Source organism: Columba livia, chromosome 2 (assembly GCF_036013475.1).
Source record: "Columba livia isolate bColLiv1 breed racing homer chromosome 2, bColLiv1.pat.W.v2, whole genome shotgun sequence".
NCBI lineage: Eukaryota > Metazoa > Chordata > Aves > Columbiformes > Columbidae > Columba > Columba livia.
Genome location: NC_088603.1, coordinates 30,969,011 through 30,994,285, shown reverse-complemented (window position 1 = coordinate 30,994,285; position 25,275 = coordinate 30,969,011). Strand labels below are relative to the sequence as shown.

Sequence of the window (25,275 nt, the reverse complement as noted above, 5' to 3'; positions counted from 1 at the left end):
GTTTGTGTTTGTAGCTTTCTTGTAAAGTGAAGGATGCCATAAGCTTCAGAAAAATTTCCACCACAGACAATGGTTGGGTATGGGGTTCTCTAACAAGACAAATTTGGCTGAAACTGAAGATCTGTGCAAATCTGTCTATATTTGCTTAGTCAGACATCACAACAGGAACGTTCTGGTAGTGTCTGGAAATAAGACAGATTAGTCTGTCTTGTTTCACTGTTATAAAAACTGCTTCTGCTATTCTTAAAGATAAGAAAGTAATAGTGAGTTATTTGCAGTGATGAAACTTTTTGTATGTAATATGTTCATGGCATTAACATTAAAAAAGCCTGTCAAGTGTTTTGGATTAATGGATATTTGCCAAAATTTAAGTGTAAAATAAATGGAGCACGTGAGATGACATGCTATAGTCTCAGAAGCACCGAATGACCTCTCTGAACAATTTATAATTGCTGTTTGCTGCTTCATTTAATAAATAACACTGTATATAGTAGGTTGTATACATTAATATTTGTTTATGTATATGCAGTACACAAATTTGACCTGTTTCTTTTAGCATATGCTTAGATCCAAAATGGGTTACTTCCACTCAGAGTGAAGTTAGCACCCAACTGTGGTATGGCAATTTAAAAAAGAAATTAAAAAGCTGCCTTAGCCATTTTCTAGAAGAGTTATCTAAGCACCTTAAATTCTTCGCTGTGTTCAGAAGTACTGCCTTAACAGGTGCAACGTTTTGGTATCCGTTTTGATACATTTCCCTGACTAGCCTGATTTCTTAAAGATGTTCAGATCACCTCTTTCAAAGGACTATTTCAGTAATTTGTTCAGCAACATCTTTACAAGTAAAAATTTGTTTTGTTGGCATAGGCATACAGAAACTTCTTTTTCCCTCAGTGAATCTTCAGCTCTTTTCTGATACTTGGATACTCCCTAGAGAAAAAGATACAGGTTTGAATTTCCTCAGGCAAACAAGGGAATTCAGCCAAGGTGTAACTCCCACTGGGGAGGTGTCTTTACAGGAGATTTTTTTTTCCAAAAGGTGGGAATATCTGTTGCTTTTTCTGTGCCTTTACAAGGCCATGGAGGACTTCATTGCACTTGTTGCACAGTGCCTTTTTTGTTTGTTTGTTTGTTTTTTTCCCGTGAACATGTATAGTGGAATCTGGTTATACAGATTTATTTACCCTAATTGCATTAGATGTGATGAAATCTTCAACCCACTGAAGACTGTAAAATTTTTCTTTATGTTCAGAAACAAGTCTGTGAACACCTTAGGAAGTAAAAGTAAAAAGCATAAAGGGTTTATAAAGTGCTTTATGGATTAATAGCACTTGAGAGAGTCCTTTAAAATCCCAGTATGAATAAGGCCATCAATACAATACCGATGTCCAGCTTTAGGCTGAAATCAAATAACAGGTTTCTTAGTCTGCACAGTGTTGTTAAGTGAAACTCATGCCTTATCACAGGGTATTCAGGAATGGATACACTTAGTAAAGGCGTACAAGACACCTTAGGATGCCTTTTTCTGTAAATCTTTTGTGTTATGTACAGTACTTGGATGCAGTGGGGCAAATCCGGAACCTTCTTTCTGTGCTCAGTTAATCATTTAGAAGTCATAAATTTTGGTGTGCTTCTTTTTCACTTTGTTGTATGGATTTGTTTGGGGTGAGCTTACAGAAAAAAAATAGTTATGGATTAAATTCTTGTTGGCAGTTTTGTACTGGGATTAATTTTGAAATTTGGGGGATGGTTAATTAAATGTTATGGATTTTCCCTGACAAATTGTCACCAAAACAAGGATGCATATTTTTTTTATTTTCCTCTGCATTGTGTCATAGCGAATCCAGTTTCATGTTTATTTTCAGAAAAGCTAAAATATATTTAATGGTTGTCACATTTTATTTGCTAAAAAAAAATTAAAAGCTAAACCTGTACAATTTTGCTTCTTGTTTCTGTCCTTTCTTCTTTGCTTTTCTCCAAGGTGGATATATATATATATATATATATATGCATTTTTTTTGAATTTTAGGTAATCAGAAACTGATACAATCTATAAACGGAAAACGATAAGAACGGCTTCTAAAAATAGTAGTAAAATTAGTGTTACATGGATGTTATGGTTTAAATTAGCTGAAATTCAATGGTGTTTTTGAATGTGCACTTCTCTGGGCTTATATCAAAATGTTTCATTATGAAACAAAGTTTTATTAATAATATAGATGATTTTAAAGATTTATGAAGTTTTATATTGTAAACTTTATATTTGTAAGACATAAGAAAATGAGCCTTAGTAAGCTTGGTGAATCAGTTGTTTGTCATATAAAAAGAGGAATCCAGTGGTATATGATTAATGTAAAAACACCTACCTTTTTGTGACCTACAGGCAAGGCTTTTTGGTACCTTTTTTGTTTGAATCAAAGCTCAAACTGCACAGATTTTTGTTCTTCCCTCCACTCCTCTCTCCTCAGAACATTTAGGCCAAATGATTTGAAATGTCTTTCATGTTCGTCTGAATAACTAGTGGCTGCTACAACTATGTCCCTTTATACCTCCCTGTAATGTTGAAAATTTTCCTGAGGTCCCTAACCTTGTGATCGTAATCTCCCTATGCCCTGGATAGTCTCTTGTGAAAGGGAATGAATTAATTCACGTGTCAGGTTAATTGTAGTCAGTGTGGTACATCCTCTCACGCTCTCATCCCCTCACTTGGGAAACGTCATGGAAAATGCCTTCTGAAATGCTAAATCCTTCTTTCTCAAGTTCATTTTAATTCAACTGGAGCTTCTGGAAACCAGGCAACTGTTGAAAATTAAGCACTTAGTCTGCATGCTGAAGAAAACAACATCAACCATTATAAATTATTCTAATGTTATTGATCTGAACGGTTAAATTAATGCTTGTGAATTCATTAACAGAAATAAATTATTTTCAGACCCTACCAAAAGTTATTGAACTTTTCATCTAGAAATTCTGATATGACAGTGAGATTTAAAGGGTTTACGTAGCAGAGTGAACATGATTCCTGTTAGTCTGTAAAATTAAAGTTCTCTGTCTTCCTCTTGTAGTCTTTTTGGTTACCAAAACATTGTGTGGTTCCTTTAAAAAGTAGCTGGAGCTGAGGGGAAATGCTACTAATAACAGGAAGGGTAGTTACTTACTGACAAATTTTCATATTTTAGAAGGGTAAAGTTCCATAAGGAAAAAATAAAAATACTGCATAATTGCAGAATGGAGAAACGCTCATAATACTGTATTTCTCTCTTCTGTGAAAGATATTTTGAATTAAGCTGAGCAAACGTTTTATGTATCTGAATGTTTTGTTTTAAATGTAACTCAGTACTAAAACCTCTACTTTGTGATAATGCTGTAACACCTATAAGTATTCTACAGTGGTCCTCACAGGATGTCTTTTAAGAAGTCACTCTATTTTTCTACAGTTGTGTAATGGCTTATGTATTTTACAATGAGAGGTGATAGATAAATCACTGAAAGTAAATTAAAGAGAGCTGTTCTTTTAAAACTCAACCCTTTTTCATTGAAAGCTAGACTGATAATCTAAACTGCTCCGAGATCTGCTATAGTCTAGCTCAGTTCTGTTGTTTAGTGTGTATACACTCAGAAGACTGAATTACTGCATTATTTTAGAGGTCAGTTCTAATCTACAGCAAGTATGGTAGGTCCCCTTGAAAATGTTTTTCAGCTATGAAGTATTAGAATCACAGATATTGTGGGGTTTTTCATATAGGCAAGAGCCTCATCACAGGGCTCTATGCATAGATCTCCTTTAGGCAGGACTGTTGCACGTCCTTTGACTACAGCATGTGGTTTTGCATCTGCATTTTGGGCTATTATAAACATTTTTGATGTGTATTCAAGTTACTTATCAGCCGCTAACCAACTTTCAGCATCATTTGAAAGCTTTTGGATGTGCAGCATCTGAACTCTGGTCGTATGAATGTTGCTGCTTTCCCAGGGGAATACAGGTCACGGAGCACGTTAGAGCAGAGGATGAAGCACTTTCAGCTGAAGAAATTCGACTGTAGAACAAGCTTATAGTACAGCCACCCACTTTCTTTTTTCCTTTGCTGAGCACGCTAATCAGTCGCAGTCAGGTTGTCAAATATAATAAATGGACATGGCAGCCAAGTCGTGTTACTTTCATATCTGTTCTCTTTCCTGGACAGAAAATACAAGGCAATTTGGAACAATTGCTTTGGAGGACACTGGGGTAAATTATAATCTGACCAACTTTAGGAAATATGGTAAAGTTCGAGCATCTTTGAGAAAGAGAAGCTTCTGAAAGAAACACATAATTGTGACCTTATTTATTAATCAAAACCTCTGCCCAGGCATAATTCTAAACCCATAAATGGAAAAGATATAGCCTGAAGAGTATAGTTATTGCTGGCAGTTTGGTGGACCAGTCTCACTCAGGCAGCAGTTTAAAAGTTTAAGCTGTAAACTCAAGGAATATTTTTAGCAGTATATACATAAAATCCACAGGCAAGGTAAATTAAAAAAAAAAAAAAAAACACAAATGTTTTATGTAATAGAAGTATTTTACGTGTCTTTACATGTTTCTTTCTTCTGTTTCTCTTTTTCACTTGATAATTCCTCTTTGTGTGTAATTTAGCGAAATAGCTAAAACACTTTTTATGCCCAGCTTGAGCCTTGTGGAGGCAATTTTTTTCAGTCTGCTATTTTTGTGTTCAGTAGGTGAGAGCTTTATTGGTTTCACTGAACTTGTTTCTCAAATGAGGTGTTCTGGATTAGAAGCTCAGCATAGATACCCTCTTGTCAAGTCTGTATTCCAAATAATGACTTGCACAAGATCACCCAAATTTTGCAATCTGTGGTGTTGGTCACTTGTAGGGATAGTGATACACATTTAAAACATCACCCCGGGACACTTAGGTCTCAGCCTTAGTGGGCAACAGCTTATTTCATGTGGACACAAAATTTCTACATCTCATAAATATAAAAGAAAAAAGAAACAATACAGAGAAGGCAGGGGGAGATAAATCCCTGCTCCAAAGTGTTGAAATGATATTAAAGTTGTTGTGAAAATTATTTATACTGTGACTCAAATTCCAAAGTCACTGAGGCACTTTGAAAATCGAATTTCCATTTTCTTTTTTTGGCATGATTTCAAGCTGTTTTCTTGTTAGTCTGTTCCCTCCAAATGCTGCATTCACTGTGCTGAACTAAAGGAGTTGTATTAGAGTTTTCTATGGAGAAACGGAATCTTCCTGAAGCATGGGGTATTTTCTTCAGGTTGATTTTTGTGGTATAATGTGGCTTTATCCCTTAATTATTAATGGTGAAAAGTTGCTGTCCTGTTTCATCTAGAAACAAAGACAACAACAGTGTGTCTTGTACATCAGTGATTGATAATCTGTTTTAAAGTCCGGTACGTAACTGAGTAACATCATTACTAAGTATGCAGTTGTGTCACAGTTATTTCTGAGATAAAAATGAAATTGTCTTAAGCTCTCTTGATATGTTTCAGAACACCTTTCTGTTTAGTGGTTCTATATTAGCAGGATAAAATGGGATCTTAATGTTTTACATTGCTGCGACCTCATGGCAGCCCACACCTTCTGTAAGGGGGCAGCGCAGGGGAAGGTACAGATCTGGTAACCAGCAATAGGACACAAGGCAATGCAAAGAAGTTGGGTGAGGGGAAGTTGAGGAAAAGGTTCTCCACTGAAAGGGGAGTTGGTCATTGGAACAGGCTCCTCAGGGAAGTGGTCACGGCACCAAACCTGTCAGAGTTCAAGGAGCATCTGGACAACGCTCTTAGTCAATATGATTTAGTCCCGCGAGAAGCAAGGACTTGGACTCAATGTGGGTCCCTTCCAACTTGAGATATTCTATGATTCTATGGTCCATTTTATTACTTAAAAGTAGTAATTACTTAAAAGTAATTAAATTACTTCTCTCTTACCAGGAGAAATAATCAATGAAGTTTCATTAATCAGCTCTTGACTTGCTGGCAAAAGCAAAACCAAATTAACCTAAATGACAAGTGTTTCAAATCAACAATGTTTTCTCCCTGTAGGTAATGTTGTGCATCTCAGCCCTCTCATTTGACTATTAGAACCTATTTAAGCCAGGGCGATTTCTTTCTCTTTGACAAATACCAGCAAAACATCTTGCCACCTAGGAAAAGACAAGCAGCCTTCAATTCTATGAATTCCAAAAATCCCCTGCTTGTTGTCTGCCTGATTATGGGAAAACCTAAGATTTGTTAGGTGTGTCCCCGTGAGCTCCATAGGTGCCTTTGGTTGCAGTTTTGTATGTTCTTTTAAGCCATTATCTAATTTATAAACTAGAGAGCATGAAATTTCAGTTTGGGGTCCTGATACGTGTGCTCTGAATGTGCTCTGGGCTATTGTACCAATACTGTGAGTTTTCAAAGTAATACTTAATTCAATAATCAGTCACTTTCAATAATATGTATGCCAGCCTATATCTTCAAAAATCAATATTTTTAAAGACAGTCTGAAGTTTTTGTTAACAGAATATTATCTGATGGATTAGATTTTGTGAAACAAATAATTTCAAATACTTTTCTTTCTTTTTTTTCTTTTTTCTTTGCAGACAATCGATTTAGAAGGGTTCAAGCTGTTCATGAAGACTTTTCTAGAGGCAGAGCTACCAGATGATTTCGTTGAGCATCTTTTTACATCATTTAGCAACAAAATCTCTCACTGCAGCCCATTAATAAAAAACAAACCCCAGCACCTTTCTGGAGGTAAGTATTAAAATCACAGTAATGTAAGTCCTGAAGGTTCCATCCCCCTCCTATTTCAGTTGTAATAGCTGTCACTGTATGGAATTCTAAACTATATGTATTTCTTTTTTGCTCTGATATTTGTGAAACTGGAAAAGCAAATCATGAGCAAGAAATATTGTGAAAAGAAATGGAAATTAAAAGGTTTCCTTTATTTAATTCACAATAATGATGCAGCTGAGACACCAAGTGGACAACCTTTGTCATGTTAATGCTAATCAGATTGCTATGGTTACATGATCTTGCTGCCTACTCTACTGTATAAACACTTAGAAACCTTCAGAGCATCAGGCAGGTGGCTCCTGCTGGTGCTGTACAGTTTCTGTAACCAGTTACTGCTGCTTCTCTTAACTGTCTAGGTGTGATGCTGCTATTAGTAATCCTAAATACTTATCAGCTACTGATATTTTCAATGTCCTGGAAGTGTTAGCAGTATTTCTTTTCTCAGTGTAAGGATCTTCTTTAATGCAGTTTGAAATTTTCATGCTAAACTGAACATTTTGGTTAAAAGTGATTTTGAGTTCAGAGGATGCAACAGGTTAAAATATTCCAATGAAAAATGGTGTTAAAAGCTGTCAACTTACAACATTTTATAAAACTTTTAAAGAAAATTTGGAGAAGAAATTTAAGGTTACCTTCCTAACTTGATATATTTGGTTTGACACATTAGCAATTTGGAAACTCTATAAAACTCCAGTATCTAAAAGCAGATGCCAGACTAATTTAATGAAATAAATTGCATGTTTTGAACAGCTGGGATAATCAAGCACTTAGAGCGAGTTACCAAATGGTTTGATGGGTATTTAGTTGCTTGAATTCTTTATGTGAACATTAAGTGTCTTCAAATCGCAAGTCATCCAGAAATTGTGAATTTGGTACAAGTGCTACTTGCTGAAATGTTAGCTTCTCTTGCACATGCCAAGCACTAGAGTTCCATAGATGCCCCAGTGTACAATACAATACAATACAGGTTTTCGGATATCACTGAGTGTGACCTGTTTTTTGTTTTCAGTGGATGCCATTCTCCACTATGTTAAATAGATGGGTTTCAGTTATCTTTATTTAAGTTTACAATACATATTTTTTTTCTCCTTCTTAGTTTTTTATTTCCTGGCAAAAACCACCAAAGAAACGGAATAACCCAAACCACCACATTATACTATCATCTTCTATTATTTGCAAGGTGTATATACTGTAATGATCATTAAGGGTAGTTAGACTGAACTGAAAAAGCTTTTTTCAGCTTGCAGAGCTTGCTTACCACATTAATTATATGATTTTTTCATATACTTTTTTTTCCATTTGAATTAAATTCTTTAGCTATCACCTTTTATCCTTTCCAATCAGAACTGCCATGGATGCATCTCCTTCTGCACATATCTGCTCTGTAGACAGTACATTTTCAACTTCTTGGACTTTTGTTATTAGTTATCTAGACTAGTTCCACGTGCAGAGCAGTAAGCTTAGTAGACTGTAGTGTAATTGTTGTGTGGAGTATTCAAAACCTTCTGCTGCTAATTGCAGCTCTGATAGTGATTCACTTACAGGTTTGAGCAAGTCATTTAGACCATTCAGTCCCTTGCCCTTAAAGATGCTTGCCATGGAATCTCTAAGGGCATGTCTAAATGTATTCTTCATTGTATGCTGCAGTGTATAATTTGGATGTCATAAATGTTCAGCATTGATTTTTTTTCTGCTGTGAATATAGATTCTGTTGCCTATGAAGTCTTAGCAGCACAATTTCATTTCCACTTTCATTACCTTTAATTTTTCCTTGGTGTTTTCGTCATATTTTCATCAATGAGTAGCACCAGCAATAAACATGCACTGTACCAGCCACCAAAATTTGTAATCTTTTACCTCAGCACTTTTTACCTGAAACTCCAATAGCAGCTGCCATTTAGTCATGCATTTTTATTTATTATACTGTTGTTTTACATATCATATCTGAGTACTATTGGTTTAAAAAATCATATTTTATCATTCTGGTATTTTATTTCTATGGGTCTGACACTTCACATGTAGAAATAACAACTGTTTTTAGGTCATTGTCAGATCTATAGCTAAATTCTGCCCAATATAGTCCATGCTCAGCTTTCTTTGCTTTCACTATAATTCTCTCAGATTTTATTCTAATGTGTGGCAAAATATATTATTATTATTATTATTATTATTATTATTATTATTATTATTATTATTATTATTATTATTAATAATAATAATAATAATAATAATAATAATAATAATAGTTGTTATTTAAACTGTATGCTGAGTTTCTTACTCTAACTCCTACAGCTTTTTCTCCTTCACTCACTTTTCCAAGTTTGTAGTTAATGTTCATCTTTTTCTGTTAGTAAGGACTTCAGAAATAATGTAACGTGAGAGCAGTTTAGTAGTCTTCCATATGTATTTAGCCTAATACCAGAAGGACTGTTTGATAAATTGTTACATGCAAAGTATCTTCAGAGAGGTAATTCAGTTCACTTCATGCAAGGGTTCTTGGTTATTTCTGCCTGAAAATATGCTGTTTATTTTGTGTTTCAATTGCATGAGGTTTAAATAAGATGTAACATCTTTATAATTTGTAGCATTTAAAGGGAAAAAGAGTGCATTGGTAGATTTTAATGTACAAATGAAAATTATGGAAACCTTCACATTAGGATATTTAGTAATTTAAAAATGTTACTAATAGTGAAAAAGCTGACCATACCGGGAAATAAATTTGTCAGAAACATTTAACGTTCTTCTGGAACGTGGAAAGGTACACGAGAGCTAGAGAAAATCACGAGGAAAGTAGCAGGGTTCATAAATCTCTCTGCCATGTGACTGTTTTTTACTTAATGTCTCTTGGTCCACTCATGTCTGTTTATAAATTATATTTTCAGTTAAGGTGTCTGAAGAAAGGTGGAAACAGATGCCAGGTAAGCAGCAGCACTATCAGTCATCTGTAAGTCAGCACATTGCAGTCACCTCTCTCACACCTCTGATTAAGCTGTACTGCTTTAACCTTTAGCTTGTAGCTGGCGATGAGCTATAAGATACCTTAAACTTTATATGCCTTTTCATTTGGATTTCAGTGAAATCCAGGACTATACTTTTTTGAGATATGTTAGCTCAAGTTTTATAATACCTTTCATTATGTGCGTATGATTCACATAAGACTGGAATGTGAACTATTTGTGTCAATTGTATGACTGAAGCTGGCATCTTGATTGATTAACATTTTATACTGTCTTAATTTTAAGGACACTTACTGACACGCAAACTCATTTAGGAGAACATTGCCCTGTTAAATCTTTTTATTCATTTAAATGTTTACTTTCAGTGTTAATTATCTACCTGAAATCATGGGCATGAACCTGATTAAAAGATATGTTTTCTGCACACCAAATTGCTCTATTTACTGATTTTTTTTGTTTGTTTTTAATGTTTGTAACTCAGTAGACCTTTGAAAATGTCTTCGGTTCTAATGAAGTTTTTCAAGATAAAAAATGGCGTGGGGAGGAACCCACCAGAATTGTTTCCATTTGCTGCAGTAATTAACATGTCCAAGACAAATGGATGAGAGAAATTGCGTGCGCAGATTGTGTATGCAATGATGAATCTGTTCTGAATTAATTACAGAAATATTTAAAGATAGTAAATCCTTTTGTAAAGATTTATGTTTGCAGTGGGAACTGTAACAATCTTTTCCCATCTTTACAGTGGGAAATGTAACAAACTTGTAAAGAAGGTTTGAAGGTTTTATTACTGCTTTCTCTCTATATTCCTGTCCTTCCTTTTCTTTTTTTTTTTGTTCCTCTATTTATTTGTTCCTGTAGATTTCAGTAATATCATCAGGACTGCTCATTAATGTTCTCTTGAAACAAACTTTGGCAATGTTGAAACTTCTGTTCCAAGTGGCACACTGGAACTGCTCTTGATCACAATGTTTGAGCAATTATTATGACTATATTTAAATTATTTGTTTATTTGTCTATTTTTTGTTTATATTCTGTGGCTAAGGCTTCAATGTCTTAAATATGTGTCACTATGATACACATCTGGCTGTGTTTATGGGAAGACTAGACATTTGTGTATTATCATTGTTCTTTTACACTGAAACATCTTCAATTGGTGTAGCAAGTGTAAATCTTGAAGTTAGACAAAATTCCTATAAGCACAGAAAAGTGGATGCAGTATTGGGCAGGGATTGTTTAAATACTTAAATTAACATGGAATGCTGTAGAATAAAATTTTTCACCAAATTGTTTGTAATCAAATGACACCGGATCAACACAAGTGAAAAAATATTTGTGCCATTCCCACAACTGATTTCTTTTTACAATCATTTGCTATGTTGGTGTGATATTTTAAAACCTTACCATCCATTTTAGTTCTGCCTTTGCTGCATAAACTCTGAACATAAAATGTTTAAAACTTCTCATTTATATTTAAATTAAAAAGTCATCTGAGATTCAAATAAAACAAAGATGCATGTATCTAGGAGTTCTGCTTTTCATTTTCTGCTTATACCATATATTAAGATTAACAAAAGCTGTGTGTTATTTTCAGGTCTGAGACTTAACAAAAGTACCTCTACATCCCGACCTCCTACTCCCGCCAACTTAAATTCACCAGACATGATCCAGCTGAAAGATATTGTTTGCTATTTGTCACTGCTAGAAAGAGGAAGACCTGAAGACAAGCTAGAATGTATGTTCTTTTTTTTAAGTTCATTTTCTTTATTTTCAGGGAAATAAAAAAAAAAAAGTCATGAAAAATCTGTTTCTTAATTTTCTGAGTTTACAACTCAGATCATAGTAGTTACATTATAATATATGATCCTAGGTGATTGTTATTGCAGGAATGATCTTTTATTCTTTAGAATATATTAATTTGATGAAATTCTAACTGAATTCTTCCTATCTAGCATGTGCTAAGATGAAGAGTAAGTATCGTGCATTCTGCAGTGAAAATAATCCTTTATATACTATTGTCTGTTGACTAAAATAGGACCTGTGAAAAAGAAATTAAATATACCGAGAATGCTTAGAAATATATAGAAGTGGTGAATAATCTGCATATAACCAGCTAATGCAAACAAAAAATAGTTGTTAATATAGGTGTTATATAGTTGTTAATATTAGTGACAAAAAAGCCAAGAATGACCCAAGTCTCCACCACTGTTGGGAATGAATGTTTGATGCTAGAAGTTAGAAATTACTTGATTTTTTTCAGTTAGAGGCCTGATTCATTAAAGTCCAACAACTCTACCTGTTCAAAAAATAACTGAGTTTGATCTGCAAATTGGAGAAAAAAAGAAAGAAATTGTGTGTTTCCCCATTGTGGAATTTTAGAAGCCAGTTTTCCAGATAGATAAATAGTCAATCCAATTGTATAGTCCTTTACTGACACTAAGAGTGCTTCTATACACATAGCTGAGCTGTCTATTAAGTAACTATGGGATCAGGTTCTAATACTTTATGGAAAGTAAATAATACGATAGGAAGTGCAAACAGTAGGCTTCATCTGATGAAATGGAGAATTCATTACAAGGTTGCATGACTGCATGTTACTGAAGTATCTTGATGTTTCATGACCTGTAGTTAGCTTACTAACCAGCATCCTTCTGGACAAGTTGTCCAGCTGTGGGATGAGTGGGTTGATGGTGCACTGGGTGAAGAACTGGCTGAAGGGCAGAACTCAAAGGGTTGTAGTGAATGAGGCTACCTCTGGCTGGCGACTGGTCACCAGCGGTGTTCCTCAGGGCTCATCCTGGGGCCAGTCCTGTTCAGTATAGTTATCAATGATCTGCATGCAGGAGTTAGATGAACCATTAGCAAGTTTACTGATGATACCAAACTGGGAGGTGCTACTTGAGGGAGAAGATGCCTTGCAGAGAGGTCTAGATAGATTGAAGCCTTGGGCAGTGATTAATGGGATAAAGTTTAACAAGTCAAAATGCTGATTTCTGCACCTCGGATGGAGTTTATATCTGCACAGAAGTACACATCGGGAGAGGAGTGGCTGGAGAGCAACCCTGCAGAAAAGGGTCTGGGATTGCTGGGTGGCAGCAGTTCAATATGAGCCAGCAGTGTGTACCCTGGCAGCCAAGAGGGCAAACTGCATCCTGGTGTCTATCAAACACAGCATAAGCAGCTAACCAAAAGAAGTGATTGTCCCACTGTATTCACTGTTGGTGCAGCCTCACCTTGAGCAGTGTGTGCAGTTCTGGACCCCACAATTTAAGAAGGATTTGAAAACTCTTGAATGCATCCAGAGAAGGGCAACAAAGCTGGTGAAAGGTCTGGAAGGAATGTCCTGTGGGGAGTGGCTGAGGACCTTGGACTTGTCTAGTTTGGAGAAAAGGAGGCTGAGGAGCAACCTCATTCTCTATACAGCCTCCTAAGGAGGGGAGGTTGAGAGGGAGATGCTGAGTTCTTCTCCCTAGTATGCAGAGACAGTTAAAATAGTTGAAATAGTTAAATAATTTATCAGCACAATAGTTATATAATTAAAAGCAGCACCAGTGGAAGTTTAGACTGGACATTAGGAAGCATTTCTTTACTGAGTGGGTGGTCAAACACTGGAAGAAGCTTGGTGGTTGGTATCCCAAGCCTGTCAGTGTTTAAGAGGTGTTTGGACAGTCTCCTTAATAATTTGCTCTAACTTTTGATCAACCCTGAAGTGGTCCGGCAGTTGGACTAGATGATTGTTGCAGGTCCATTCCAATCCTATTCTATTCTTAGAATGAAAAAAATTGTGCTGTAAGATCACTGATACCTTTATCTCAGCAAATATTATAAGGATCCATCCCCAAATTTGGTAATACCAGATTGGTATCATATGATTAGAATACAAGGATGTATGGGTGACTGTGCATTCCGAACACAAGCGAATGACAACTAAGATCCTAGGATTGAAATCAACTTACAATATCATAACTATTTCATTGTAGCAAACTATGAAAGCCTCATCAGAGCTCTAAAGCACTCTGTGCACAAAACAGCATGAAATGGGGATCAGTTCCCTCCCCTGGTGCCAGGAATTGGTAACAACGAAAAAGGGGAGAGAAGCAGATGATTTTAGTGCAGGGGATGTTCAATGAACTTCCCGCAACAGGAGCTGCATAGGCTAAACACTGTAAATGATCTGCATGATTTAGGAGCAAGAGCCTAATCTAATAAATGTATGTCACTTACATGTTTTCTATATTAAAGACCATTTGAATTTACTACATGTAATTAAGGCTATGGTTCTTATATAGGTTTATTTTCTACTTTGTCATACAGGGTTGATATTTCCCCATATTGTCACTTTTTAGTGTCTAAATTTTGGACTATACTGTACCGTTAGTAGGCAGAATTCCCTATTGATTTTAGTTGAAACTTCCTTACAAATTCATGATATAATTTAACCCTTTGTCTGAAAGGTGGGTCCTGTGGCTTTAAGGTAAAATACAAATGAGTAGCAGTGGTGTGAAAAAGGAAAAGATGGCTTATTCTGGAGTTGCCAACATTAATGTTAATCTCAAATCATAACACTGTGAATCACACCTGAGTCTTTAGATTCAGGACAAGCAGAATATGGAAGCAGTGCTTTCAAATAAAATCTGATATAAGCTAGATGATTTTTTAGGATAAAATACACCTAAAGGAAATAATATTTAGGTATTTGTTCTATGTGATCTATGAGTTTTCATAGATTTACAAATATTCCAGCAGATTAATGGGTTCTCTAACCTATTAGCAGTGTATTCCTGGAGGTTTTAAACACTATGAATGTCACCTGTTTGACACGCTCAGCCTATCTATTATTCATAAACTATACATGGCCTCAGTAGAAAGAATATCCCAAACTTTCTTAGCAGAGATACATTGGCAGAATGTTAGTTCTCTTTAGTCATATTTCAAATAGTTCAAGGTACATTTATTGTAAGTACCTTCATACTCTGTCTCAACCTGTAGACTTGATCCATAGAAAGCATTTTCTGCTCGTCATTTTGTTTTCACATGTACCAAGCTTTGCTTGCTGCTGTCCACACGAGGATTCTTGAATGTGTAAGAAAGACCCCTTGTCAATGTGCAGGGTACTCCCTAAGAACTGAACAATGATGCTCAACTTTTCCTCTTTTAATGTCCCCAACAGCAGAAATTATTTTAGCTCATATTTACATGAGGCTTTATCAGCAGAGCCCATTCCTCAATGCGTATGTGATTTTTATTAGTATAACCATGGACATCAGGCATGTGTTTCTTTTGAAACTGTTTAGAGAAATGTCAGGTGGCAGTATGGAGGAGACATAAATGGTGTGGAGGAAGCACACACAACCTCCATGGGTACCATAAGTTTGCAAACATACTGTGCTTAAAAGTGCTCAAACTTCTCTCCACTATTATGAACAGAAACTTCAAGAATTATGAGCTGTGGGCTTTTTGCTGGTTTCTCTTATCAAGGTTGTCTCCAGGTTATTCTGTTTCTGTTCTTCCATACCAATAGAAGATTCAAGAATGCCTCAATGTCCTTTTGTATTTTTACAGCCATATGATTAGTTACAGTCTTTATTTTTCCTGTGCTACGCAGTTCTTGGACATTCAGGCTTCCATGGAGCGTGACAAGCCTCACAGTTTTCAGAGTACATGCACTGGTGAAAATAGAAAGTACATTCAGCACTTGTGTGTGTATATGTTTTTGAGAATGAATTCCCTGACTTCTTCTCAAAAGGCCATAATTTTTAACTTTTGGAATTTCTGAGATACCACCTGTTGTCGTATGCAAGATGAGAAGTCCAGAGGTTGCAGGTGAAAGTATAGCAGTGCAGTGACTGATCTCATCTTGGTATTTTTTTTTAATACATTTTTAATTATTTACAAAAGGTAAGCAGTCTGGTAATAAAAATCAAGTAGCCAGTTGGTGCTATCAGGTAGAGAGATGAGAAAATAAATATAAAAGATTGACTTGGGCTCTGTAGTTTGCATCTGAACTTTTGTTCAGATGTTTTTATCATTCTGTTGTTGTTTTTTTTCTCCTAGAGTACGTACATCAGCAACAGCATGAATATTTAGCAGGGTATGAATAGAAAAGAGATTGCATGCCACGCCAGTAATGTTTTTTAGAGTCTAGCCAAGAGCACAGATTGGGTCTTTTCACTACCCAATACATATGTAATTGGAAAGACTTGCTACAGAGGTGAAACAGTTATAATTATGCTAATATCTGTTTTCAAATGACTGATTAGAATTACTAATTCATAATAAAGGAAAAAAAGTTGTAAGCACTACTTCCCTGGAGTGGGTAAGGGTCAAGGAGTTGCTAACCTTGCTTTCGTGATAACTGTAGGACATTGTTTCAACCAGTGCATTACAATCACAGAGGGGGAGGAAGGAGAACCAAATGATTTGAACTTTATCACTGGCTGATTCAGTGATTCGTCCCTATGGAAACTGTGAATGCTTCATAGTATCTTTTCCAGATATTATAACATTAGCTGTCGTGCTCTGAGCAGCTTTGGTAGAAGGCATACTAGCAGGGACAATACCATTCTCTGGTGGCTTTTAGCATTAGCTGTTGTTTTACACTTAAACATTTCTGTTGTATAATTCTGAGGCAAATAAAGGTATTTTTATAGGTTTTTCTTAGCCTGTAACTAATGAGTAATGGACCTTTGTAGCTTTAAACAATGTGCTATAGGAAAGATATTCAGTCTCATATTGCAGCTCTTAAGAGCAGTGCCAATACAGTGGCAAAAATTGCTGAAGTGGTGGAGAGGTATGGTACTTACTTTTTTTTTCTACAGTTAGGTGACCAGAATAAGATAGGGGAGATATAATGAAAGCAAACCAATCCATATTGTTAAATATGTTTTGCTGCAAGCCAAAACCAATCAATTTCTTTCTGAATTTTACTTTCTAATTGCTAAGAATTTCTTCTCACTTCTCATATTGTTTCCTGAAAACTGTGATAAACTTTGCTTGCAGAATTTACTTGACTGTAACAGCATTTGCTGTGGGTCCAATGTGGTTGGATTGCTCACTGTTGACAAGGTCATATGCTGTGTGTCCAAAGACACCTGATAAGACAGTTTGTAAGCAGATTGCTTTGCTTTTGCTGTCACTCAAGACATTACAGTGTCTGGGACCCACCTGTACATGGGCTCTCTTCTTACTCATTCGAAAATAGATCTGAGGGGAAAAAAAAAAAAGCGTTTTTGAAGGGATCATCTTTAGATTTCAGAGCTCTGACAAACTGTCCCGGATCTATTGAGTCGTGATAGCTGCAACCAAGCAGTAGGATAACATTGTAATTTAAGTAGGCTTAGCAATATTTGCCTGACCAACTGTGTGTGATCCTATGTTTGGTGAAATGACAAAAGGGCCTTTTGGTGGTACTCACCATGAATACAGACCATCTCTAGGAGGAACCAGAATTAAGTTCACAGACCAAATTAGCTGTTGGAGTGATTATGTGGAAATGTGCAATTGCACTGTCCTGCTAATATGTCTCATTGGAGGCGCTGTGGGCAGGGTAGTCACTAGAGTGAACCACTCACACAACATGAAGTGTGTGGTGAGCCTACAGTTAGTGTGAAAATGTTCATATTTGTCCTTTCTTTAGAACTCAGGCCTTGCTGTTTTGTGTTTCAGTTTAGGTTTTGTTTTTTTATGAAACAATGTTGTTACTATGGTTTCTAACTGAGTTTTCTTCTCTTTTTGTTTCATTTTTAGTTATGTTTCGCTTATATGATACAGATGGGAATGGATACCTGGATAGTTCGGTAATGTTATTTATGTATTTTAATGCATTGTAAGAGTATGTCATAATGACATACCTATACAAAACTCCGTTAATTCAAATCAAGCTTATATTTATCCTGAATTAATAGAAGCAGTATAAACTACAGTCAATAAAAAGTCACCTATTTTTAGAGTCACTCTTGAGTTTTCTAAAACTGTATACATTTTCAAATGTTGACATTGCTAAAGTGGAGTCCTATTCTATAGTCTTTTGATTTTTAATCATATTACAGTAGGGGACACATTCATATGATTCCTGAAATTGTAGTATGCTGCTGGTAGATGTGTATGAAAGCACCATTTCTGAAGAATTCATTAAAAGGGGAAAATATGAGAGTCACACAGTGGATATAAATGGAGAGATGTCAGAACTCCCAGGTTGTTATTCAGAATGAAGGAACAGTATTAAAGACAAAGTTTTGAAGAGTAGCCCAACCAAACCTTTGAAGCAAAATCAGAGATGTAGCAGTCACTTAAAAATGTAACTATTTTTTCTGTTACCTAACAGAAAGAGGTGTTTTATTGGCAGCTTTCTTTCTCCTTTTTTTTCCCCCTTTTTGTATCTTCCTGAAGTAAGACAGCATAGAAAGGAATGGTAAAGAATAGCAGATTCCCATAAGTTACAGAGGAATAGAGAAGCTAAGTTATATAGAGCTATAAAGTAAATACTGTATAACTGTTTTAGACAATAAAAATATTAATTAGATAACTAGTGCATAATAAATACACATGAGAATTCAGAAGGGTTCCAGATAAGAATTTGATCATGTTTACAAACCAAATTGTATAAAGGAATATGGAGAAGCACTAGTGGTGTGTGATCCAGGGAAGTTACAACACTGTAATGGTAAGAAAATATCTTTGCATTAGTTTATACCATCATCTTTATGCCAAATTGGGAATTGTACAGTGACTGTCAAAAAACAAGTTTGTTAGATTTATGGAATTTAAAGGACCTTACATCATCAGATCACAGGTTGGGCTTCAGAACATGAAACCAATGCTCAAATGATCAACTAGGAAGGAAGAATCTGTTACTACTTTCAAGCCAGAGGCTGTCCTTCAGTTGTGGAGCTGTATTTCACCTCCCTGCATGCTTTGTGGTCTGTGCCTGATGTTTTGCTAGTGAAACGGATTCACGTAGGAGTGGACAGGTTCCAGCGTAAAGGACATTGTATTAGGAACATTGATGAAAAAGTGTCATTGAATGCAATATGGTTGAATTATAAGTTGCTTGCAATAGACTTTGTCATTATAATATTGTATTAAGTATTATAATTCTTCTTCTTTCATCTGTAGGAGCTGGAAAATATAATTGCTCAAATGATGCATGTTGCAGAGTACCTTGAATGGGATGTTACTGAACTGAATCCAGTAAGAACCCATTTTATCACAAGTTTTTCATGTTGCTAGAGATGGTGTTTAATCATTTTGTGGTACTTCATGTCAACATGTGATTCTATATGCTAGTAACATAAAAGTAATAATAGAATGCGCTCCACTATGACACTGTCAATTAGTACTTTTATGAGTCTTATTCTGATTAAATCTGATCTCTGAAACATTCTTACTAGAATGTAAGGTTTTCTTTAGTACACGTAGTAATTAACATTTATAACGCAACTAATTTGTCTCTGAATATTTCCTAAAAGTAACTATGCCTTACTTGTATTGTATATAGTAAGTAAACAAGGGGACACAACTTAGTTTGGGAACTTTAGATGATAATAAAATGTAAATAGGAATATGACACTTTTCTAAACTGTGAGTACTCATTTTACTACAGGTGCCATACAGATAATATTTTCCTTACTTTTTGCATGCAGCTGAGGGAATTTGAAATCTGGACATGTTCTAACTAGAAGCTCTTATATTAGAAGAGAATTTATGAGATTTTTCATTAAACTTTGTAGATCCTTCATGAAATGATGGAAGAAATTGACTACGATCATGATGGCACTGTCTCTCTAGAGGAATGGATCCAAGGAGGTATGACTACAATCCCGCTCTTGGTCCTCCTTGGATTAGAGAATGTAAGTATTAACATATGAACCATACTGAAGGACAGAACAATATAGGTTGGAAGGAACTTCTGGAGATCATCTGGTCCAACCTTTTATTAAAGGCAGGACCACAGATTGAATAACCTAGGGCCCTGTCAAGCCCAATCCTGAATAATTCCAGTGGGGTGGATTCCACCAGTTCTGTAGGCTAGTGTTAATTGTTCTCAAGTGACAGAGCTTTTTTTCTTAGGCACAGATGGAATTCTGTGCAATTACTGCTTGTTGGCTCTTGTCCTGTCATGATGCATCCCTGTGACTGTAGTTTTTCCTGTCTCTGTAACTACCTTAATAAACTACACTAAGTAATAATATCTAAGAGAACACTTACACCAAAGGATAGAGTGTTTTGAAAGAAGAGCTTATGTTCTGTGCATTTACAACTTCACATTAAAGATAAGACAGATGTAATATGATCAGTTTTATACCAGTTTAACACAGCTATTTTAACACTGGCATGTTGCCAGTGCCACCTGCTGTCCTGTATTTGAGCTAATTTTTAGCACAAGTATTTTAGCATATGTTTCAAATGCTTTTCTGTTATTTGAGAGAAAACATTTTTATTCATTTTTTTTTTCTGAAGTCTTTTTCAGATATTGAGGTGAAATAATAAATATTACTTTCCCTGTATACTGCTATGACCTGAATTAAGCCTAGATTGCTGTAGTTGCTTGATGGTATTTTAGTTGCACAAAAAATGGTAAGACTTAGACTTTCCATAGGGAAATATGCAACAAAACGACACATTTAGCAGAAGATACACAATTCATGCCAAATCCTATTAATCAAATCACCAGCTAAATATCTGAATTGAGGATAACTTTCAGTACATTTGGATTACTGGAAGTACAAATTCTAATTCTATATGTGTGACTGAATAACAAAACTGTTGAATTTCTTCCTTGTCATCGAACAACAGATCTTTGTCAGGCTGAATTCCATTATTTCCACAGAATTACTATAAACAAAGGGCAGCAAATGCTGTCAAGCAATCAGTATATAGCGGATAACGTAGTCAATCTCAGTACAGATTTTTCTTTAGTGACAGGTAGTGTAGATGTTCTGGAGCATTTTTCAGTGTCTACACCTCATTCTTTCTAAATTTAGAACTCTATAAATTCCGTTATAAATCAGTGCAGATCCTTCCGTAAAGGTTTATTTTCATATTAAAGCAAAAGCTATTGAAAAGAAGCTCTGTAAATGTGTGTTATCAGACCTTTTATCCTTTTAAGTGTTTTTCCTAGTTACTAGATAATTTATCTTTCTGTGTTTAGCTTTAATATGGAAATAATAAAAACACATCAACAGTGATCAAAATTCTATGGCCTGCAATCAACATGGGTCAGTGTTTTGGTCATCAAGAGTATTCCCTGTACGTTATGTGTTGAAGAGACATAAATGTACAGTTGTGAAAAAATACTATAATGGTATGCAAAATATATTTTTGATCAATAAGCATAGTTTTATTAGTTGAAAATTGGAGTAAAATGGATGGGGTGGCTTTTAATACTTTTTAATATTTTACTTTATTGTGAATGAAGTCCATTATCTACAGAACTGTACAAGCTGAATTGCTAATAATTTGCTAATGATTTACTAGGAAATTATGTCATCCTCTAAAAGGTCTCCCATTTTTCTTTCATATTTGAAACTGCTCTTTATTTCTCAAACTATTTGCATAGAGTGTAGAGGAAAGCCAGATTTTTAAATTTTCCATCAAACCTGCAAAAAACTCACTACATCTGTTTGTACACAGTCCTAAATGATCAAATCTAAATGTACTTTAGGACATTGAAAAGTTAAATCAAGAAAGTTAAAACTGTAATGCTTGTCCATCGTTATTTTGTGTAAACCAATAGCATGGTTTTGTTGGTTTTACAGCATCTAATGTATTGCCAAAGCAGTGCATCATTCCCATTAGTGGAATGTTTTTATTCCTTTTTATGTGCTGCTGTTAGATTTTGCCAACCTAGCTTCCCAGGACTCTGCTTTTTGGCTGGCTTTCTGTCTCCTTTTAGTTATGGTAAAGAAAAGTAACATACCTCTTTTGGACTCAGTAAACCAGTAATAAAGTTCTGATATGTTAAAGTTTTCTACAGGCTGATTGGGCTGTGAAAATAAAGGGCATAACCTACTTATGGCTTAGACCTGTCCAGGTAGTCTTCACATGTTGAAAATAAGCAAAAAACCCTCCAAACCGACCAAACAGTTCTCTCACATTCTTTTAACGTGACCCAACTATGCTTTGGCTCTTATGCTGAACTGAGGCAATGATGACATTTTAAATCCAATACATCAATTTCAGAGCTTATCCAGGATGATAGTGACAGAGTTTATTTAAAAACAAAACCAACAAAAAACCAGTGAGGTCTGTAATTTGTGTTGGGTTGGAATTCATTAACTTACTGTGATATACTTAACTCTTGCATAGAAATTGTACAACCAATACAAGAATCTCAGCTGGTGTAATTTTTATGCTAATATCAGTGAAACTATGATAATTTATAGTATTTGTCATAGTACCTTCAGAATTGAGCTACATTGTTTATAGCGAATCTTTAGTTTCCTTTAAGAGCCATATCAAAAGATCAGATATCATGTAAAAGTTCTATATTACATTTTAAGCCTTTCAATCAGTTTTTATAACATACTATATTAGATGCTTTAGTTACAATAACTGAAAAAAATCAGAGAAGCATTTGAGTGAAATATTTGACTATATTATTCAAAAATAAAAGAATAAACAAGTTACTATTTACAAACAATGAGGTTGAGATAGCCTAATCTCTCACAGATTTGTGGTGTTTGCCCTCCGACCTCATCAGTAATCCCCTTCTGAGTAACAGGAGTATTAGGTTGTTATTACAAATATTAGTCAGCCAGCTGTTGCCAAGTTAAAAGAAGCAACTGGGAAATCTGCCTGACTTGTCTTCTGATCTCTCTCTCCTTCTCTCTCTCTCTCTCCCTCTGCTCCCTCCTCCCCCCCTTTTTCTAGACTTCCATGAAACTTCTAGTGCCCTCTCAAATCTAGTTGAGATTACTAAATTAATTTAAAAATTGCTGGAGCAGTTTAGAGTCATGGAGATAAAGGGACAAAGAGCATAAATAAGTCTAATTTCTCTAGGAAATCAGCCTAAATATCCAGTTTATTTATCTTACTGGGTTTTATGCTGCTTCTTCCTGAAACTTTAGCTTAGAGTTACTGTGAAAGTAGAACTTAGAAATACAGAGAGATTTAGCTCTGCGACTGTTCCAGGATAGAAACAAGATATTCTTAGTTTGGTGCTTTTCAACGCAATTGATGTGATAATTGTAGTACAAGATAAGGAACTTGAATAAGAACTTAATTGGTTCTTATTCTATAGGGGTGCTGTGATACACATACTGTTTGGAAATTTGTCTTGCAAGAAAAGACCTTGTAATTGTATTATGTGTATAAAACATTTGTACTTGCGTGACTACAATTTTCCACTTAGCAGAAGCTGAATGTATACGGCATCTACTGAAACCTTTAAGACCCAGAATTCTTACTCTGAGGTTTAGTTGTGCTAATTTAATGTAAAATGTTCCAAGAAATAATATCTTGAAAAGTGAGAATTTCATGTAGGAAAAAAAAAAAAAAAATCAGGTAACTATAGAGGAATTTTAATTTTGTGGTACAATTTTTAATAATAAGTGTATGAGGTAGAGTTTTTTGCTGAGTGTCACACTTCAGCCTGCAATTTTCACAGTCCTCATCAACTTTCCAAATTTATTTTTACTTCTTAAAGCAATAGTTTGTCTCCAATCCAAACACAGACTGGACAGAGATGTCCCTGCATTACTTCTTCTGGTTGATAGTTACAGTTTTGAGAAGTAGCCTATTGCATACTAGTGACCACTAGACTATTTTACTCCTCCACAGTAGAAACATCATAGTTTCTGAACTTTTTATTTCATTCTGCATTAATTTAAGTAGATCAACATTGTCAGTGTAGTTTGTAATATACCCCATTGAGTCTTGTAGCATTGCTTAAAATGTCTGCTGTAATCTGGGCACGAAATGCCTCTTAATGTTGGTTCACTCCTAAGGTTTGTTGTTGTCCACAAACATAATACTTTGCTCTTCCCTAGGAGTTCCTCACTCGTACAGTATTATTCCACACTGTTCTGATAAAAGTACTTGATTTATCTTCTGTAGTAATTCCATGCTAGATATTTTGGTCTCACATCTCTTGTAATGGGTCATTACTACCACTTCTGTCATAGATTGTGCAAAAAGTAGGTATGAACTGCAAGTTCAGAAGTGCTAGAGTTTAAAAAAAAATCCCTTGGTTTAGGAGTGGAAGGTATTTTATTATTTTTTCAGTGGCCACTAGATGTCAGAGCTGCACCGTGTCTGGTGCTGTATGGTTGCTGAAAAGCTGCCCTAAGGTGAGAGAGAACTTGAAAATGTGTAAATGCTTCATAAAGTCATCAGTAATCCGAAAGCAGGCCACTATGCCTTTCTCTTAAGTCACCAATTTTAACTATCAACCCATTTCACCTTTTAAATCAAGGTAAATCTCAATGGGATAAACACATTTGCGTTGAAGCGTGACTATGCTTCAATTAAATCAGAACCGAATACTCTTACAATTTTATTTTTGAATCTTCAAGCAGCAAATGTATAATAATATAATATATAGAGCTGTTGTGCTATTTGTTATGCTGTTACACTCACTCCTTTTTAACCTTTTTTTATTAAATATGGTGTGGAATACTCAAGTGTGATTCCATACTTGGGAAATACTACTTCTTACATTGTATATTACATTATTGTTGGCTTTTTGAGCTCTGAGTATGTGAAAGTGGAACCAAACTGGGAAACTGCAAACATTTGCAAGTCTGGTGTGGGATCTTTTGCACCATGGGAAGTCCCTCTCGGGCCGAAGTCTGAAATGACTGTTTGATACCTGGGCAGCTTTGTAGAGTTGTATTTCTTTCATTCAGCGAGGAATGAGGGCGATCTGGCCTTTTGTTGTCCCCAGCGATATTTTTATAAGTCCTGTCTGAAGTCTGACAGCTGAGTTTTGTAAAAGACTCAAGTGCCAATGGGTCATATGCTATTTCCATATGTACAGGGGCAAAACCAAGCCCCTGCCAGGGGCAGCAGGGGCTCAACCTCTTTGGGCCAGCTCCTTGCCAGCTGGGAAGCAGATTGACCCGAAGTGGTAACAGGAACTTTTTTACCTGTATCATTTCATGGCATTGCCAGCAGAGGGGGGAATGTTAATGCTTTGTGAGACTTCGTAGAATGAGCCACTGAAAAAGTGCTTTTTTCTTGACAACGCTGTCTGCTTTTATGCTATCCTGGCTCCCACTTCTTTGCAGGGAGTTTATAAATGCCTTTCCTTTCCACAGTCCTTCTCCTGTTGCCTGGAGGTTGGTAAAAGCCCAGCAGATGTCAGGAGTAACCAGAACCTTTTCTGTGTCTAAGGTGTAAAATAAATGCTATTTCATGCAAGTATACAAATTTGTCATTATTTAAAATGGAATTTCTGCAGCATTTCAGTCTCTGTGGATGACAGGTGACTAGCAATTTAGGGACAGGGAAACTTTGGAGTGTGGCTAATATTGAAGCTTGTTTAAACAAATTCGTTTCCCCTCCTGTGCTCACTTTTCT

At 35.6% G+C, this 25,275-nt stretch overlaps 1 protein-coding gene across 12 annotated transcripts in view; it reads left to right on the top strand.

The window, feature by feature from the left end:
- The window catches only part of DGKB (diacylglycerol kinase beta), a 398,861-nt gene that overhangs the window by 124,578 nt on the left and 249,008 nt on the right, over window positions 1-25,275 (top strand). For all 12 annotated transcript variants that reach the window (XM_065051198.1, XM_065051206.1, XM_065051200.1 and 9 more), the window contains 6 exons: window positions 6,604-6,757; window positions 9,682-9,717; window positions 11,351-11,491; window positions 17,503-17,552; window positions 18,871-18,945; window positions 19,485-19,604. In XM_065051198.1, the coding sequence (XP_064907270.1) occupies window positions 6,604-6,757; window positions 9,682-9,717; window positions 11,351-11,491; window positions 17,503-17,552; window positions 18,871-18,945; window positions 19,485-19,604 (576 nt within the window). The remainder of the gene's footprint in view (window positions 1-6,603; window positions 6,758-9,681; window positions 9,718-11,350; window positions 11,492-17,502; window positions 17,553-18,870; window positions 18,946-19,484; window positions 19,605-25,275) is intronic.